Below are 15,357 nucleotides of genomic sequence, written 5' to 3'. Positions count from 1 at the left end.
GTGTATCATTCTAACTTGCTAGTGTTATTTTTCTTACATCACAATATTTTAGGCCAAGTAGCATATTCTGCTGGCAGCTTGCGCTTAGGGTTAAGGGTAAATTCACTGCCAGTACTACTAGTCAATTATTTATGAATGATAATTTAATGTTCATAGTTAGACTGTTAGAATAAGAACCAGTATTTTTCGGATGATGGCAGAAAGATATCAATATGGGTATGACCTGGAAACTCCTGTTGAAAAATGCCATATGGTCAAATTGTAAGCACACAATTAGGCTCATCTGTGAAAGTCTCTGTTTCAAGTGATTTGTTTTTCCCTCTCTCGCTGGAGGCTGCTCTAGTCTCTGTGGCCATGCTCCGCGACAAAGACAGTGATAGCTGAATGAATTAAACCTATATTCTCTTGTCTGGGAGAAAGGTGCATTAGGAAAAAAACTGTCCTTTAATTATTGCTGCATTTTCAAGTTTAACATAAATCTGTGAAGCAGACATCACTGAATACAGAGTAATGGATAGAACAGTATAAAACATGGAGTTATTTATATCTTAATTCTGACTTGGTAGATAATTTATCTATGACATTGATAATTATATCCCACATATTCTCTTATTAAAATATTCTACATTTCTGTGCATTTAAATTTGAATTGATTTATCAGGTTAATTCCTTGGATTTTACTTCCTGATTATAAGTTTTGGATTATGTGCCCAATCATGAATCCTTATTATAGAGAAATGGCGTCACCAGCACTTTAGAATAACTGAAAACTAATTCATGGTCTCTTCAAAGCTTAAAGATTTCCCTATAGTAGCTTATCTGTCCCTGTACTGGTGCCAATGTATCATATATTTTAGATTTAAAATAAGTCTTCACACCTCTCTCCACCTTCTCTTCATGATAGTTTAAATTGAGATCTCATTTTCCCGATTTTCTTCTTCAGGAAATAATCTTACTTTATGCATCCTATTACAATCAATCAAAATGTTAAAATTCTCTATTAAAATTAACATACTGAGTTTACCCAATAAGGTAATACATATGGCATTGAATGTGAAGCCTGTTTTATAGATTTTCTGATTTTACTTCCATGTAAACTAATTGAAGTTAGGTACAGGAGCAAGATGAATTGCACTGAATTGCACAAGCTCACAAATGGCACAAGGCCAAGCACCCTTCTCCCCCTCCAACTCTCACCTCCACCCCTAATGTACCTGGTAATCAAAGAAAAGCTATTTGGATTAACACTGCTTCTCTGACCTGTCTGCAGCTTTATAGATTCCTGTGATTCATGTAGTCTCTCAGGTAATTTTGATGAGGGTTAAATACCCTTTAGAACACTCAACATTCCTAAATAATTTTCCTTGTTTCCTTCTGTCCCTTCCACCATAATTGATGTTCCTTGTTATTGACCCAAGGAAAATAATTGTTCCTCTTCACTCTGTCTAGGCCTCAAACAATTTTGTATAGTTCAGTTCAATATCCCCATAATTTCATATCTTCCATGAAAAACAGTACTCCCTCATTAGTCTCACTTCATAAAAATAATTCTCCATCCTTGGTAACTTCCTTGTAAATGTATGATCATATCCTTCCTATAGCGTGGTGATTAGTGTAGTAGACAGTACTCCATGTAAGAACTGGCTAGAGGGTTATACTGTTCTGCATGAATGCCATGCTTTTGCCATTACCGAGTAAGGCAAAGACTGCAAAGCGGGTCGAATGCCTTCAGGTTTGGGAAGCAGCTAAATGCTGATGGTTTCCTTTGGAACCATCAAACATAGTTAGCATGATTTGGCCTATAACCTTGTCATTATATCCATGATACAAACATGGGAAGTGGCAAATTATATTATAATAGAAGACTATAAATAGGGATTAAGTGACATAAAATATTCCATGCAATTATTGGAATCGCAACATCTGGTTTAATCAAGATTCACATGTTAAATAATGTGATTGCCAGTTTTTGCAGTGAATTCCCTGGAACTAATGTAAAACAGACAGGGAGCATAATCAGTGATTTACTATTTTCAGGCGTTTACTTAGCTTGTGTAACATCCAACTGCGAGTTAAATAAATGTAGCACTGCAACTGAATACATGTAGTTGTGTTTGACAACAAAGGTTTCATCTATTTTGATACAATGAACTGAAGTCAATTTTCCTAGCCTTGGAGGCTTGACGAAAGAATTGGACAGGGATAATACCTAGAAAGGAGGCTGAGAAAATACTTCAAAATTAAATTAATTCCACAAGTTGAGTTTAATTTCAGCATGTGTTTAATTTTTAAATGTCTAACAAAATCTATAATATTTTCTCTTACTCGTGTGTACATAATTTGTAGAGCTTTTATTTACACAATCTTAGAGTTAAGATCAGTATTACTGGCAAGAAATCAATACGGACAATAGCTCAAGATAGTTACTGATGTCTTGCTGTCTTTTTACTAATGGAGACAACACAAGCCCTGCGTATTGGATGTGGAAATTTGTGTCAGAACATTTCATCTAACATAATGCCAGCAATACATGAGAGTGGGAATAGAAAATAGGTGAAGACTGGGAAGAAATTAAATTGAATCTGTTAACCATTTTTCTGCAAAAACATGGTATTCAATTCCATTGAGATTTAGTTTAATTAAATTAAACAGAGTGCCATAGAGCTGAATAATCCAGTGGTCTGGGCTCATCTTTGGGAAATTTGTTGTAAAAGTCCTTTGATAGGTCACTTTACAATGTATTATGTGAGTGAATAAGGTGGGTCATTTCTTCTGCAAGTTAGTAATTTGTGACATTGGCTCAGTTTTTCTTTATTAATGCAAGGGACATATTCTATATTCAATCTATAATGGCAAACTACAGGAAAGATTTGTTCCTGTCAACTGGGATTTATAAAATACCAGATTTCATTGCTAACCTATAACTTTATATTGAGCCCATCAGTTTCAAAAGCCTAGAAACTGAATTTGATTCTGCTTGCAGAGCTAATACCCAATCAGATCTCCTGCAGATAATTGTGACATTAGTTAAAAACACATTATAAAGACCATTAGGATGGTTAACATTCAAAAATGTTCTAATGTGGCACCATGTGTTCGTGTATACTAATGACACAAGTGGTAGACCTGTGAGATACTACAAAAAAACAGTGGGAGGGGAAGGGAAAGAGGGAGGGAGAGAGAAAGAAAGGAGTGGAGGCGAGGGAGGGGGAGAGAAATATATACAGTAGATATAGATATGCTATTAAGGGTATTGCAGACACAGCATGTGTAAGATGAATAGAACATTGGTGAGCATAGGCTAGCTCCTCAAAGGTTGCCATTTCACCTGGAAATAATTATTAGTGAGATCTAACTCTGGTTTAGAAGTATTCATGTTCAACTTGCAGATGAAAAAATTGGTCCAATTTCTTGGAGTTTTTTTTTAAATAGGCTTGAATTTGCTGTACAGAAACCGCCCATAATTCAATACAAAGTAGCTCAAAGATGCAAGGCAATGTCCAGGGAGTCTCGATAAATCAAAAGGTAATCTGGTAGCTGCTGCAGTAAGAAAAATGTGTATGCAGATCTGTCCACTAAAAGGTCAATATGTTAGTTTAGAGGGTCCAACAGGCTGCTAAGATCCTTACCCTGAGAGAGAGTTCCACATTTTCAACTCCCCCAATCAGCATTCCAGGATCATAAGCACCAATATTTTGGAAGTAATGTCGATTGATTCCCAGTACACCTCCAGATATTGCTGGACTCCTGAAACAAGAGCAATTGTAGTAAGTAATCAAATGGATGCAATTTCTCTTGCTTATTATTCTGTTCTGCACCAACAGGAACTTGTACATCAGGCTGATGTTTGGCATTCAACATAACTGTACTCTCCTAACTAATCATCAAACTTTAAGAGCTGGCCCCCTGTAGTTCCTTCTGAAACTGGAGACTCAACTTCCTCATCACTAGACCTCAATCAATGAGTATTGGTAAAAATATGTCCTCCTTGATAATCATCAAAACAGGTTTACATGTATGTCGGCAGTGTGCTTACCTCCCTGCTCTACTCTCTATACACACATAATTGTGTGGCTAAGCACAGCTCCAATATACAAATTCACCAATGACACCACTGTTTTGGGATGAGATATACATAGTGATGAGGCCACTTACTGAGTAAGATAGGACAGATGGTTGAGTGGTATTGCAGCAACAGCCTCACAATCAACATCAGTAAAACTAAAGAGCTCATTGTTGACATTGGGGGTGGGGCACGAATGTCCATATTGAGGGAGATTGGTGGTGGAGAGAGTTGGCAACTTTAAATTCCTTGGTGTTAATATATAGGATTACTTCTCCTCGGTTGGATATATAGATGCAATTACGAGGAAAGCAATTAGCGTCTTTACTTTCTGAGGAAATTAAGGTGGTTTGGCTCATCACTAAACATTTTAACAAACTTATGAAGTGTTTCAAATGTCCTGACTGGTTGTATTATGCTCTGGTATAGCAGTTCAAAGGTGCAGGAATGTAAGATGCTGCAAAAAGTCGTGGACTCTGCCTAATACATTGTGGGCACATCTCTCCACAACATCGGTATTATCTACAGGAGGTGCTGCCTCAAAAACCAATGTCCCTCATCAAAGATCCCCACCATCAGGGCTATGGCATCTTCTTGTAGCTACCATCAGGCAGGAGGCACAGAAGCTTGGAATCCCATATTCCAGGTTCAAGAACAGCTATTTCTCTCAACCATTCAATTTTGGAATCAACCAGCACAACCCTAATCACTGGAGTTTAGCAATGCTTTGATCACTTTGCATTGAAATGCAATTTGCTTATTTTGTCAATTGACTTGACTTGACCTGACTTGACTTTATTACTTACAACCTTCACATACAGGAGGAGTAAAAATCTTTATGTTATGTCTCCGTCTAAATGTGTAATATGCAATTTAAAGTAATTTTTAATAAATAGTATGTACAACAGGATAGTCAATATAACACAGAAATACAATTGTATCAACATGAATTAATCAGACTGATGCCCTAGTTGAAGAAGCTGTCCTGGAGCCTGTTGGCCCTGGCTTTTAATGCTGCCGTACCATTTCCTGGATGGTAGCAGCTGGAACAATTTGTGGTTGGGGTGACTCAGGTCCCCAATGGTCCTTTGGGACCTTTTTACATACCTGTCTTTGTAAATGTCCTGAATAGTGGTAAGTTCACATCTACAGAATCAATCAAATCAAGTTTAATTGTCATTCAAATCATACATGAATTCAGCCGAATGAGACGGCTTTCCTCTGGGGCAAGGTGCAAGAACATACACACACGTTCAAAGTAACAAGAAAAAAACATAGTCACGTAAGAAAACACATTTTAGTCCAAGACCCTGAGTGACAAGAACCGCAAATTGATGCTTCCTGGCAGGCCAGCCTGTAATTCCACTGATCCTATACTGGAGGGCAGCACCAACAGGAGAGGCCACACCCAACCGAGCCTGGACACTACGCTACAGTGCAAGCCTGTGGCTTGAGGCCTAATCCTCACTACAACCAAGGCGACACTGCTGTCTCGCTGCCTGTCTCATCACCAAACAAGGGAAGCAGGCCTGTGACAATCAATGTCCAACAAGGTCTTGTGATTGCAAAAGAAACATCAAGATGGTTATGGTTTCACTACATACCGCCTTCACACCAACTCTGGTACCTCTAAGAAGCAGGCAGCAGCATGGTTTGCGCCGTCAGCTCTTCTGAACCCAGTCTGTCTCCTCCTGCAGCCCAGCGGCCCGACTTGAATCCCTCGGTCTGACTAATTGTGTTCTTTCTTATAAAAATAGTCTTTATGTTTTTGTTTGAGAATGTTGCTTAAACGATGCTATATGCCTGTGATGCTACTGCAAGTATATTTTCATTCCACTTGTGTATATGACAATAAACTCGACTTTGACATTGAGGAATAAGACAGACAATCAACCTGAGTACACCCTAGGATTTTTAGGAGAGTATCATTAATTAACATAATTTTTCTCTATTTTAACCACCATTTTAACTCAGAAAGGGGGCGGAGTTTAGGAGACGATGGTGCCTAATGGTCCTCTGCTTGCATCTTCAGAAACAGCTCTATTTCCAACTTTAGTATCTCTATTTTTTCCCTTTCGGGGTTCTTTTTATGACCCTGACCTGGAGTTACACACTGGCTTTGGTCCTTTGCGGGAATGGGACCCGCTCTCGGGGTCACACGACTGGCCACTGTTCAACATACCAAGGACACTGCCTAGAAGACTAACATGCCTTCAGGGTTCTGGGATTTCGAGGCTCTAGAGGCGGGCAGTCTCTAGGTCGGTGCCTCTGAAGGAAATCAGTGCATCATTGGAGACAGAAGATCGAAAGCAGCAAGCTGGTTGCTGGCTGTGTGTCCAGAGACCCAAGTTCTTTGGGCACAGAGCTCGGAAAAAGCAACGCAACAGACTTATAACATCATAAATCGGCAAGTTGTTTGTTACATCTCCCCTCTTGCTGTGAAATGGTGGCATCTGTTTTTCCCTTATTAGGGAAGAGAGAGAGCCTGTGGTATGTCGAATTACTGGGTGAACGAGTAGTCTTTGGGGTACTGTAAGTCTGTGCCTTTATTGATGATTTGCTGCATGCTTGAGTGCTCAGTGGGGGGTTCTGATGCTTTTTTGCAGTGAGGGAGGGGGGATCGTTGCTTTGCTGCTGCTTACACATGGAGGGGAGCTGGGGGGCTTTGGGGTTCTAACATTTGTCATCCATTCTTTGGGGCACTCCTCTGTTTTCATGGATGGTTGTGAAGAAAAAGAATTTCAGGATGTATATTTATACATTTCTCCAACATTAAATGTACCTTTGAAACCTTTGATTCATTCATTGTCAGCATTAAACCAGACATAACACAGAACAGCCTGGTTCCAAACAACTTTCTTTATTCTACCCTCCCAGTCGGAGTTGATTGCAGTTTTAGATGAGGGTCTTATTGCTTCAGTTCTTTCTCAAAACATTTTTTTGGATTATCCTTCTTGCCAGAGGGAGATTGTAAATTGGGGAAAGGACAATGGTTATTTGATGCAATGGAATCAGCAGCATCTGGACAGAATCCTTGCTACATTAGCTATATACAGCAAAAATATTCTGAGACTATTATTCCCCATGTATGGGTTAAGATTTGATAGATCCCTCACAAGTTATATTGGTTTTGCATGCTATTTTCTATTCTGTGTAACAGAAAAAATATTTTAAAAATATACTCGTAAACTTAGAAAATTAAACCATGCACTTCTATTTTTTTAAATTCCAGGCAACCCAGGATCTATTTTACTTGAAGCTGTATGCATTGGTGATCTTGGTGAAATTGCATGAACTGTAAAATTAAGTAGGGTACTTCTGGGTATAACCTACATTAGAGCTCCTAAACACAAGAGATTCTGAAGCTGCTGAGGATTTTGAGCCACACAAAGTGCTGGGGAAACTCAGCAAGTCAGACAGCATCTTTGGAGGGGAATAAACAGTCAAAGGCTCAAGCCTAGATTCATCAGGGAGTCTTTCTTGGTGTGAGGTTGAGGATCACTTCCACTTTATCTGCCTGTGCTTGAACCTCCCCATGTCCCAGCTGGTAGCCAAAGTAATTGGTTCCCCATTTTTTCTTCTCACATTTTTATAGATTGAGGGTGAGAGTGGCAAATCCCTGCACAATGGTTCAGGTGTTCTGACCACATCATCTGGGTAGGCCTCACAGCCTGGAGCCCTGGTCCATCAGCTGCTGGAATATTTCTGGTACATTGTGGTAAGCTGAAACAGGCCCAGGGGCAGTTAGAGGTTTTGACTGATCATCTAGGGAACCCGCCAGCAGCCTTTACAAAGGTCCAGTGTAGTAATGTAGTTGCCCACCGAATCCTTCCTAGTAAGTCATCAATGTGGGACAGAATAGCACTCAACTCCTGGACATCAATGCATACCCTCAGGAGATGATCGTGATGGGACTGCTCCACTCACTGTTTGAAGGCTCAATGACTCCCAGCTCCAATATGGTCCGAATTTCATCTTTCAGGGCTCTAGCACTCTGTAGCAGTGTTGGTGTACTGAACCCCGGTCAGGTCTGATCCTAATGGAGAGTTTTAGGACCTTTGTCAGCCCAGGTCTCTGCTGGAACAGCTGTAGAAAATCGGCAAACACCCTCTGCAGCTCCGACCCCTTCCAAGTCATCATCAATGGGTATGTACAGTAAGGTAATCGGTGGAAATGTACAGAATTCACAACCACCGCCATTGCGCTGGGGTTGATTTTAAGAAGCGGGTCTGATGTGATTACGTAATTACTTAAGGTACTTTTACCATGCTTTGTGTTCAGTGTTTGGAGTTCAATAAATGAGCTGTTACAGTTTTTTCTTAAAAATGCCTCACATCATTTTATTTGCGAAAACCTACATTGTGAACTTGATGCTTTAGATGATTCCAGAGATATTGAACACGTTGGCCAACACAGTTGCTTTGAAATTGCCAGAGTTTTGGGAGCAAAATGCCATCACTTGGTTTGCACAAACTGAGGTCCAATTTACGCTGCAAGAAATCACTGTGGACCACACCAAATTCTACTATAAGACCATAAGATCATAAGATATGGAAGCAGAAGTAGGCCATTCAGCCCATCGAGTCTGCCCTGCCATTCAATCATGGGCTGATCCAAATCTTCCAGTCATCCCCACTCCCCTGCCTTCTCCCCATACCCTTTGATGCCTTGGCTAATCAAGAACCTATCTATTTCTGCCTTAAAACACCTAATGACTTGGCCTCCACAGCCGCTCGTAGCAGCAAATTCCACAGATTTACCACCCTCTGACTAAAGTAATTTCTCCATATCTCAGTCGTGCCCTCTTGTCCTAGAATCCACTACCATGGGAAATAACTTTGCCATATCTAATCTGTTCAGACCTTTTAACATTCGGAATGTTTCTATGAGATCCCCCATCATTCTCCTGAACTCCAGGGAATACAGCCCAAGAGCTGCCTTATGTTCCTCATACAGTAACCCTTTCATTCCTGGAATCATTCTTGTAAATCTTCTCTAAACCCCTTCCAATGTCAGTATATCCTTTCTAAAATAAGGAGCCCAAAACTGCATACAATACTCCAAATGTGGTCTCACAAGTGCTTTATAGAGCCTCAACATCACATCCCTGCTCTTATATTTTATACCTCGAGAAATGAATGCTAACATTGCATTTGCCTTCTTCACAGCCGTCTCAAGTTGGAGATTAATCTCTAGGGTATCTTGCACTCCCAAGTCCCTTTGCATCTCTGCATTTTGAATTATATCCCGATCTAAATAATAGTCAGCCCATTTACTTCTTCCACCAAAGTGCATGACCATACACTTTCCAACATTGTATTTCATTTGCCACTTCTTTGCCCATTCTTCTAAACTATCCAAGTCTCTCTGCAGGCTCTCTGTTCCTCAACACTACCCGCTCCTCCACCTATCTTTGTATCATCAGCAAATTTAGCCACAAATCCATTAATACCATAATCCAAATCATTGACATACATCATAAAAAGCAGCAGTCCCAACACCAACCCCTATGGAACTCCACTAGTAACCGGCAGCCAGCCAGAATAGGATCCTTTATTCCCACTCTCTGCTTTCTGCTGACCAACCAATGCTCCACCCATGCTAGTAACTTCCCTGTAATTCCATGGACTCTGATCTTGCTAAGCAGCCTCATGTGTGGCACCTTGTCAAAGGCCTTCTGAAAACCCAAGTACACCACGACTACTGCATCTCCTTTGTCTACCCTGCTTGTAATTTCCTCAAAGAATTGAAGTAGGTTTGTCAGGCAGGATTTTCCTTTCAGGAAACCATGCTGGCTTTGGCCTATTTTGTCACGTGCCTAAAGGTACTCCGTAATCTCATCCCTAACAATCAACTCCAATAACTTCCCAACCAGATATGTCAGGCTAGCAGGTCTGTAGTTTCCTTTCTGCTGCCTCCCACCCTTGCTAAGTAGCGGAGTAACATTTGCAATTTTCCAGTCATCCAGTACAATGCCAGAATCTATTGATTCTTGAAAGATCATTGTTAATGCTTCCGCAATCTCTCCAGCTACTTCCTTCAGAACCCGAGGGTGCATTCCATCAAGTCCAGGAGATTTATCCACCCTCAGACCATTAAGCTTCCTGAACACCTTCTCAGTCGTAATTTTCACTGCACAAACTTCACTTCCCTGACACTTTTGAATGTCCGGTATACTGCAGATGTCTTCCACTGTGAAGACTGATGCAAAATATGCATCCAGTTCCTCTGCCATCTCTGCGTCTCTCGTCACAATATCTCCAGCGTCATTTTGTATTGGTCCTATTTCTACCCTCAACTCTCTTTTACCCTTTATATACTTAAAAAAGCTTTTAGTATCTTTTTTGATATTAGTTGCCAGCTTCCTTTCATAATTCATCTTTTCCTTCCGAATGACCTTCTTAGTTTCCTTCTGCAAGTTTTTAAAAGTTTCTCAATCCTCTATCTTCCCAATAGCTCTGGTTTCCTTGTATGCCCTCTCTTTTGCTTTTACTTTGGCACTGACTTCACTTGTCAGCCACGGTAGTGTCCTTCTTCCATTCAAAAATTTCTTCTTATTTGGAACGTACCTGTCTTGCACCTGCTCATTTTTCGCAGAAACTCTAGCCATTGCTGCTCAGCTGTTCTTCCTGCAAATGTCCCTTTCCAGTCAACTTTGGCCAGTTCCCTTCTCATGCCATTGTAATTTCCTTTATTCCGCTGAAATACTGACGCATTGGATTTTATTTTTTCCCTCTCAAATTTCAAAGTGAACTCGATCATATTATGATCACTGTTCCCTAAGGGTTCCCCAACCTTAAGCTCTCTTATCACCCTCCTAATCATTGCACGACACTCAATCCAGCACAGCCGATCCCCTAGTGGGCTCAATAACAAGCTGTTCTAAAAAGCTATCCCTTAGATATTCTACAAATTCTCTCTCTTGAGGTCCCAATCCACTTCCATGTTAAAATCCCCAACGATTATCATGACATTGCCTTTCTGACACGCCATTTTTGTCTCCTGCTGTAATATGTGATAGTGTCGCTCGGAAACTCTATGGCTACAAGAGTGGTGAGGCTACTAAAACACCCACCTGAACATAATAAATACTGATCACTGAAAACACACCTTTTACAGATTTTTGGACTATTGGAGTCTGAGCATGCCAAATAGTTACTCTCCTTACCTGCCCTTGGTGATAGTAAGCCCTCAGAGCTAATGGACCACATGCTATCTCTCCTGGGAAATCACCATCCTTGTCTGATTTTTAAAGAACTCTTGATTACAACTCCTAATGCATCCGTGAAAGCCTATAAGAGCTTGCTAAAATGGCTAATCATTCTCACTCAGCCAGGCAGCAGTGCATAATTTCTCCTCTTTTGTCAATAAGTCCGGTCAGCGAGGGTCCCAACGTAAGCATGCAAAACAGACTACTAATTCTGCAAAACAGATAATGCCAAGTCTGTGTTTTTACCATGCTTGCTTTGGTACGAAGGCTAGGAAGTGCCGACTGACTGCCTTGCAGCTTTGACAGTGCCAGTGCATTGGGACATCAGAGACCTGTGAACACCATGGGATTCAGCATCCAAATCCAAACTCGTATCTTATTTCCGCACACTTTTTGAGCGCTTAAGCCAACACAGGTTGATTATTAACCCTGCTAAATTCCAGTATGGGTTATCAATCATTGACTTTCTCTACCATCCCATCACCGCAGAAGGTGTGAAACCCCTCGCAACAAAAGCAGCCATTATTATAGATTTCCCCCTACCCCATACTACAAAAAAATTACAGGAGTTTTTAGGCATGGTGAATTTCTATCACTGCTTCATTCCATGAGCTGCTGAACTTGCGTTTCCCCTATATAGTGTGCTTAAAGGCGATACCTCGAATCAAATGCTTAACTGGTCAGCAGATGTGACCAGGGCATTTGATGATACGAAATAAGCTCTTTTCAATGTGACCCTATGACTCTCTATCCCTAAGGCATCCATTGCCATGACTAGTGATGCTTCAGTCTATGCCGTGGGTGCTGTGTACGAACTGTTGATTGGAGATGTGTGGCAGCCACCAGTTCTGCCCCCTGAAAAGAAGTACAGCACGTTTGACCATGAGCTTCTCAGTCTCTATATGGTTATCCACCATTCTGTTTTCTTCTAGAGAGTTGCTATTTTACAACATTCATTGACCACAAACCCCTCATGCATGCAATGGCCAAAATATCAGACCCTTGGCTTACATATCTGAGTCCACAACTGATATACAACACATTAAGGGGAAAAATAATGCTGTAGTTGATTGCCTCTCACGGCCAGTCATTGAGGCCCATACACACAGGGGTAGACTATGCCAGCATGGCAGCTGACCCAGAGGCCCAGGCTTACCGAACAGCAGGCATGGGTTTGCAGGTGACTGACGTTAAGTTTGGGGAAGTTGGGGTTCTCTCCTGTGCAATGTCTCACACAGTTGACCTTGCCCCATTTGTGCCCACAAACTGGGAGCATATGTTTTTAACTCCACTCATGGCCTCTCTCATCCAGGCCGGAAGGCCTCACAGAAACCAGTTGCACTAAAATTTGTGTGGCAGAGCCTTAGAAAGAACGTGTGTGATTGGACCACAGCCTATGTGGAGTTCCAGCGGGCAGAAATTAACCATTATGTCCAGGCGCTACTGGCAACTTCTGAGGTCCCTGAGCAATGGTTTGACCATGTCATCCCTCCCACCGCCCCCCCCCCACAGTTTCACACACCTCTTTACCACGGTGGACCACACCACCAGGTGGCCAAAGGTCATCCCTCTAGCATTGACGATGGTCGCAAACATGGCTCAGTCATTCATCAACACCCGGGTTGTTCGGTTTAGCACCCATCTGACACTTCCTCTGATCCTGGTCCCCAGTTTATATCAGACCTGTGGGCTCTGATGGCCCAGAACCTCAACATTAGGCGTATCACCCACAGTCTAATGGCCAATGCGAGCAGTTTCACTGCTACTTAAAGGCTGCTCTGAGGGCTTCACTGACAGATGAGTGTTGACATGATCAGCTCCCATGGGTCCTGCTGGGGCTCAGAACATCTCTAAAAAAGGACCTGCAGTCGTCTGTGGCTGAGTTAGTACACGGGTAGCCATCATGAGTGCCAAGTGATTTTATTCCTGACGTCACCTCTGCTTGGTTAGCCTCTCAATAGGGTTTCACTCTCCTCAGTAAATTCAATTCCTTTGCACATATTCCTACCTCCTATCATGGCGCACAACAATCTTGGGTTCCTGTTGACCTACGTTCCGCCTTGTTTGTTTTTGCTGCCATGATGCACACCAATATCCCCTTAGGCCCCCTTACGATGGCCCATCCTGCGTATTGGAATGGAGAGAGAAGACTTTTATCACAGATAAGAGGGGTAAACCTGAATGTGTTTCGGTAGATTGCCTTAAACTGGCCCACTGAGATTTGGAGGATTCCGTTACCATGCCCCTGCCATCACGACACAACTGTGAGTGTAGCAACACGCCACTGGACAAGCCAGAGGCACCTGCTGTTCCTCCACCCAGGGAGCATAGGACCCCAGCTGGGCGGCATGTTAAGCTCCAGACAGGCCCACAATGCCAGTTTTAGTAAATTCTGGGCGTGCCTGTGTAGGGTAATGTAATTAGTGGAAAGGTACATAATTCACAGCCACCGATGTTGAGTTAGGGTTCACTTTAAGAGGCTGGACTGGCATGATGACATGATTACCTAAACTACTTTTACCGCGCTTTGTGTTCAGATTTTTGAAGTTCAATAAATGAGTTGTTATGGTTTTTTCTTAAACATTAAAACACCTCCTGTCATTTTATTTGCGAAAAGTACAGGTACATTATCTGTACAAACATCAGCAGAGGCAGGAGAACCAGCTTATTTCTCAAGGCACCATCACTAGCGTGACTTTCGAGGCTTTTTGGTTCCTCCCTTACACAGACTCACATCCAAGACAGGCAGAGACTGTATCACGGCCACTGCTTTGGTTTTGACAAAATCAGAAACCCCAGAATCTACTCCTGCAGTAACAGATGGATGTGATTCCTCAGTAACTCGTAACATAGGCAAATCTCTCCTCAGAATCATGTTGACTGGTAGTTTCTCCAGCACCCCCACTTACATCAAATACTTGTGATCACCCAACTCAATGTTGAGTTCTGCCAGTGGCTCAGACTTCCAGTCACCATGGACACAGTGGAAGGTGTTTGGTAACTGCGTCAACACTAGAGGCAGGGGCATGACTTTTCTTAATAAATGACAGTGAGCTACCAGAATCTAAGAGAGCTTTAACAGGCTTTCCATTAACTTTGACTGTTATAAACACTGGCTCTTTCCCCTCACATTCTGCTTGTTTTCCATTCCCTTATTTGCAATCATTATCATTACAGTCATTATCATCATCATCATCATCACATTTTTCCTCTCTTGGTGCATAGCACATACCTCACTCACACACAGGACTTATGACCTGGCTGCTGACAATGGTAGCAAATGAAAGTCTTAGAGGAAACTACCAAAGGTTCCTTGCCTTCATTTCTCCCTCTCCCTAATTCTGCAAAGTTACCCTGAGAGTCCCTTGGAGGGTTAGAAACGTTATTGCAGACTACTTTTTTTTTACCTTTAGCGTGGCACGCACATATGATGTGGGGGTGTACGTACTTTTCACGTACCTTTACATATAACCTGCAGTACATTATGTAAACAACAATGAATGCTTAATCAAACAATATATTTGCAATATTACTGAAATATTGTGTACAGAACAGTGTGGTACTCCTATAACAAAGTATACTGTATCCTTGGTTGTGCAACTGATGCTGGGAAAAGTTCAGGAGTGCCAACAAAAAAGCAAAGTGCTGGAGGAACTCAGTGAGTCAGGATTTCTTGGTGTGAGCTCAGACTTCGTCAAACAGTTTCTTGACCAAGTGGATGCCTTTCCCTGTGCTGAAAGCTGCTCCCAGGTGAAAACAGGTGTTCCATCATTGAAGAGGAGCATCTGGCCATTAAGTGGGGCCTTGACAGCCTCCGGTACTACCTCCTTGGCAGGAACTTTGACCCTTTACACCAAGAATGCGTTCACCCAATGAAGGACCATAATGCCAGAGTGACATGGTGGCACCCGAAGCTGCAATCTTTGAAATTCTGTGTCCACCATTATAGCAGGGAAAGGGAACGTTATTGCAGACTAGCATTCTTGGCTACTGAGCATCTTTGCCGCAGGAGATGAGAGTGGTAATGGGATGGAGAGCACTCGTTAAATTCACTCCTTACACACACACATTCACACATACACAG

General features: G+C 41.9%; 1 protein-coding gene across 3 annotated transcripts in view; it reads right to left on the bottom strand.

Moving 5' to 3' along the window:
- The window catches only part of LOC140195405 (polypeptide N-acetylgalactosaminyltransferase 15-like), a 66,193-nt gene that overhangs the window by 23,481 nt on the left and 27,355 nt on the right, over positions 1-15,357 (bottom strand). For all 3 annotated transcript variants that reach the window (XM_072253641.1, XM_072253643.1, XM_072253644.1), the window contains exon 5: positions 3,630-3,747. In XM_072253641.1, the coding sequence (XP_072109742.1) occupies positions 3,630-3,747 (118 nt within the window). The remainder of the gene's footprint in view (positions 1-3,629; positions 3,748-15,357) is intronic.

Source organism: Mobula birostris, chromosome 3 (genome assembly GCF_030028105.1).
Source record: "Mobula birostris isolate sMobBir1 chromosome 3, sMobBir1.hap1, whole genome shotgun sequence".
Taxonomy (NCBI): Eukaryota; Metazoa; Chordata; class Chondrichthyes; order Myliobatiformes; family Myliobatidae; genus Mobula; species Mobula birostris.
The sequence above is the reverse complement of the archived record's forward strand: the minus strand, read 5'-3'. Positions and strand labels throughout refer to the sequence as shown.